The following is a 5,364-nucleotide window of genomic DNA, read 5'->3' as shown; positions in this document are numbered from 1 at the left end:
AAATAAAACCTCCAATACAGGTTATCAAGATAGGATTAACTAAAGATATGATTATACCCGAGGATATCGGACAACAAGAAGAGATATGCAAAATAGAGATACCAAGTTTTTATGCCAACAAAAGAATAATTGGTATATCAATGATTATACAAGAGCTAGCAAATAACTATTTAAACGGAAACGCTATATGGAGCTACTATGCAAGAGACCAGCTAATGATTTATTCCAATTCAAGGGAGCTAAGGAAAGCAGATATGAATGAAGTCCAAAGATGGATTTTATCACTACTTAAGCTAGAAGAACGACCAACGACACAAGCACTAAAAGAAGGATTTATTTCGGTAGAATTATTAACCAGATATTGCAAGCTAATTGACACAAATACTCTGACCATATATGTTCAAAATGTAACGGAGAAGATAATATAATCCCAGACGTCCAGCTGGAATAAAGAGATAAAGACGGAAGCAGATGATAAGAAGATAAGATGATGAGAACATAAAAAAAAAAGACAATGAAGATGAGATGCGGACAAAATAAAACGATGAGATAAGAGTAAAATTATTTGTCTTGTAAAAAAGTCAATAAAGTATGGTGTGAATAGTAGTGTGTCATAATGATAAGTAGTGAGTCATAATAAGGATGGACATGTGTAAAGGATGGTAGGGGGTGTAATTTATTAGGTGACAAGTGTTAAGGTGAATAGTACATTATTGTAGTGTAGTATGAAAATCCTTTCTATATAAAGAAAGGATATGTAACTTAAAGAAGGCAGGCAATGCCTAACGTAATAAAACTTTCTTTAAGAAAACTCTCTCAACTAAAAATTTAGTAATTAGATAAATGGAGCACAATCTGAAATCCAATCAGATATTTCAGATAACATGAATAAGCAAAAGACAAAGGTATATTGTTCAAAAAATATGCGGAACTAATTTCATATATTCCTGAATATCATATATATGATTGAATAAATTTATGTTAGTTATTATGTATTAGAATTATTTGAATCATGATTTCTAGTTTATTAGCACACTGGAAACAGAGAGAAAACTTCTATACTATGTCATCCTAATGTTGAAACTGGTAGGCTAGGAAGCCGTTTAGAGGAGTAAACAAAGTTGAGGCGCTGATAAGAAGGAGGTATCCGCTAAAGTACGATGCTAGTAGTGACAGGAAAACTTGATAGACAGATAATCTAGTTCATAGTAATCTAATATGAATTTAATCGATTATGAATATGATAGGAAGGAATAATTGAAAAACCTCGCATAACAACGAACATGACTACATACGTGCATGATGAAATGATAAAAAACTATGAAACTTTAATCTTATATATACTTAACGGTATAGAAATAATTGAATTAAGGAGAATGATATGGGAAAAAATATTTCATGATTACGAATCAGAAGATATATTAAATTAGCAATGGTATGAAATAAACCTACATGATTTAGACTCCGAAAGAATAGAATGGTATGATTTAGAAATAAATTCAGATTAAAATGAACTACGAATATTTACAATATTGGATAGAATCTATGGTAGATATAAAACTATTAGAACAATTAATGGAGGAAAATTTATATATGTACCAAAGAACCCAAGATATGTTATATCTAGAATATATCATAAATAATATTAAAGAAATATTCAGATTAAAACAACTATCGGAAGAATATTACAATAAATATTATTACATATTACTATGAATTTAGCACTATCAAAAAATAATATTAAAGAGATATCAAGATTAAGACACTTAGTAAAAAGATATTATAATAAAATCTTAAAAATAAGTTACTCCTCCAATTCTTTAAACTTTGAGCCAAAAGCAGCTTTAGTGTAATAATCAACTGTTAGTTGATATCATTTCTTCCTCCTGCTCCGTGTGTTTGATAATGAGCAGTTACTTTATATCACTTATAGTTAGAAAACATCATCTCTACGTTCATTACTATATTCTATATGTTACAAATATGTTTTTTATACCATCTCTGACTTAATTTATGTGATATTCTTTCTCTTTATTTATAAATCCATATATCGGAATGTTTATAAAAAAATAATGGTTTTTCTAATAATTTGTTAATGTAATATTTAACTATTGTTATATTTGAATTATAATATTTATTGAGTTTACATATTAAAGAATTATATATATATATATATATATATATATATATATATATATATAAATTAAATGTTTAAAAACAAACAATCATCATAATTTAGTTTTCAAATCTACAGTGAATATCTTAATCAGTCAGATGTGAATTTAGATTTAGACGTCTTAATCTTAATGAAAACCAATGAGGCCTTATCGGTCTAAAATAGAATGTTATATTTCCATAGTTAAAAGTAATTTAACTTTAAAATTCTTCTTTCGCCCATAATAAAATGAACCTTTATAGCCACATAAATGTATCAATTTTTTCTTAAATCACATATTTGAAAAGTTTTTTTTTGTTCTAAAACATTATGTTAAGTCAAACAGTGTCACTTAAATTTTTGGATGAAGAAAATAAATATTAACGTTATGTATATAATTCAAAATAAATAAATATAAGCCCTTGGTAGTTTATAATGTGAGACATCTTTTGGAGACAATTTTTTTTTCACTATCTGATGTAATGTGTTGGGAATATTTGCATATACCACGCTTCTTCTATAAATCATACTAGATATGAATGCAATATCCAATATGTAATCCATTAATTGAAGCATAAACAAAGCGATGTCTCTTCTTTTCTTTCTTTTTTATAACAAAAGAATCGAATTATTATTTTTTTGTTAAGAAAAAAACTGTTTTAGTTATAGCTTAGCTCATGAAATTCATGCGCTACGGGTTAAAACTAACCAAACGTCCATTAGCATGTCTCTCTTTTTTTTTTTTTATAGACATTAGTTTGGATCTTTTCATTTTGATTCGGAACTCTTAAATAGTGATTATTTTGCAATAAATTATAATGTATGGAAAATAAACATAAATTACAAACAAAATATTTAAAAATAAGAATATTTTATTAATAAATATTATGGTATAATTTTGTTTCTCCCTTGATTTTTCTCTCGAAGGTTGTTAGTAGAGTATCTCTCGGATGTAGGATGATTTGGACCTCTTTGCAATTTATTTGATCTCCATGTAATAAAGATTTTATGGACTTGTATGGTAATTATAAATATTCCAAATGGGAAATATATTATCTTTCATATATGTATAAAAAAGATAGGGTAGCCTCCGAGAAATCAATTGAAATACAAAATTTGGTTGTGTACCCTGATTCTAGTGACCTTTTTCATCCATCCATTTCTCCTCGTTCTAACTCTCTAAGTTGAGTGAAAAAAGGTTGATTTCTTTTTTACCACTCATTCCCATTGTTGCTAGTGATAGGGTCTTTTCTGTTTTGTCCATTTCCCATCTTTTCTTACACAGGAAAGGGAAACCCCGCCAATTATGTTGCGGAGAGAGAAAAAATGTGTTCAAGGAAGGAAAAAATAATGACAAATAATTAGTTGCTCGTGTTTTTCTTATCCTTGTTCCTTCTCTCTCCCTAGAATTTCTCCATCAACCTCAAACTCTAATTTTCTTTTGTTTTAAGCTATTAATTCACACATAGTCTTCTTGTTCACGTTCTTGTCATCTCCTCAATTATGATAAGCCTTTTACTTTTGTAAACAGATCCATTAATGCAGATTTTGGTACCTTTTTCCCACAAAACAAAAGCTTCCTATTTCGCCTTTGTGATTTTTTCATTATAAATATAGCAACGCATAAATTCCCAATTTGATCCATCAAATTAAATCAATATGGGTTGTGGAACATCGAAGCCAAAAGTATGCCAAAATTGCCACACCCCATATTCTCATGTACGCAGAAGTTACTCAATGTACATGCCCAAAAAGAAAGGGATTAATGATGAAATTGAACAACAACATAGGGTGAATCTCACATCCTCCACATTAGGATCATTGAAACTTGACTCAATGAACCTGAGTCAAAGTCTCAGAAATGATCACTTTGCATTCGAAATCGATGACTACAATGCCGAAAAAGATGAGTTGTTGATTGAGGCAAGAACATGGTCACAAATGATTAACCACAAAATCCCTAAAGTTGTTGTAGTTCCTATGACACAAGTTAGGACACCACCAGGTGCGCCAGAAACTATTAATGCATGGGAATTAATGGAAGGTCTTGAAGATATTACACCTCTTAAACCTTCTGACCATCATCATCAACATACTTTCTCTTTCCCTATTTCTCCTAATGAAAACTCGCCAAATATGGCTGATAATGAATCTAGTTTACATTCGAATGGCACATCTATAGTGTCTGATTTTGACCCTGAAGTGATTAATAAATTTCGAAAAGCACTTGAAGAGCTTCCACCAGCTAACCCTTTTTACCTAAAGCCATTAGTCAGCCAAGACACAAAGGGATTGGATGATGAGTCTGAATCAGCAACAACAGAGTATAAATTAGTGCATCATGAGAAGGACAAATTGGTTATTTACTTTACAAGTCTAAGAGGGGTAAGGAAAACATATGAGGATTGTTGTCACGTTCGTGTGATTTTGAAGGGACTAGGCGTTAAGGTTGACGAGAGAGATATTTCAATGCATTCAGGATTCAAGGAGGAATTGAAAGAATTATTGGGAAAGGAATATGCTCGAGGGGGATTACCAAGGGTATTCTTGGGGAAAAAGTACACTGGTGGGGCTGATGAAATACGAAAAATGAACGAGGATGGGAAGCTTGAGAAGTTAGTAGAAAATTGTGAACGACGAGAGGATGGTGGTGGCAGTGTTATTGAAAATGGAGTTTGTGAGGCTTGTGGAGATATTAGGTTTGTGCCATGTGAGACATGCTCGGGGAGTTGTAAAATCTACTGTGAAGCAGAGTACGGCGAATTAGAACTTGAGGAAAATGAACGTGGCTTCCAAAGATGCCCGGATTGTAATGAGAACGGACTTATACGATGTCCAATTTGTTGTAATTAAGGTTCATCAAAATTTTCCTGTTTCTTTCCTCTCTTATATTGTTAATTGTTTTGATAAGATAATTGTTGTATAGTAAGGAGTTTTTGTTTGTGCTAGGAAGATAATGTAGTTGCAGTATTATAATCGAGGAACCTCTTTTCATGCTCTAGATCCTGTAATACAATCTTCTCTTTACAGGAAAAATTTAACACTTACACTAATAGTGATACTACAACATACTTTGTGTTTCAGGTGGGCCACAATGTATAGTTTTTCTGTTTATTGTTTGATTGCTCTATTATTAGTTATATTGATTCAATTATCACATTTCCAAGAATCATTGAAACCGTTAGTTTTCATAGTTGAATCTATTTTAC

The 5,364-nt window shown here is 30.7% G+C and overlaps 1 protein-coding gene across 1 annotated transcript; it reads left to right on the top strand.

Annotated features, from left to right (window-relative positions):
* Window positions 1-3,814: 3,814 nt before the first annotated feature.
* On the top strand, window positions 3,815-5,127 carry LOC125860182 (uncharacterized protein At3g28850-like). Its single transcript, XM_049540080.1, has one exon. It carries the CDS (start codon window positions 3,815-3,817, stop codon window positions 5,006-5,008), a length of 1,194 nt encoding a protein of 397 aa, XP_049396037.1. The 3' UTR covers window positions 5,009-5,127.
* The last annotated feature ends 237 nt before the right edge of the window (window positions 5,128-5,364 follow it).

The sequence above is a fragment of the Solanum stenotomum genome, chromosome 3 (genome assembly GCF_019186545.1).
Source record: "Solanum stenotomum isolate F172 chromosome 3, ASM1918654v1, whole genome shotgun sequence".
Taxonomy (NCBI): domain Eukaryota; kingdom Viridiplantae; phylum Streptophyta; class Magnoliopsida; order Solanales; family Solanaceae; genus Solanum; species Solanum stenotomum.
Note: the sequence above shows the minus strand (reverse complement) of the source record. Positions and strands in the feature narration are given on the sequence as shown.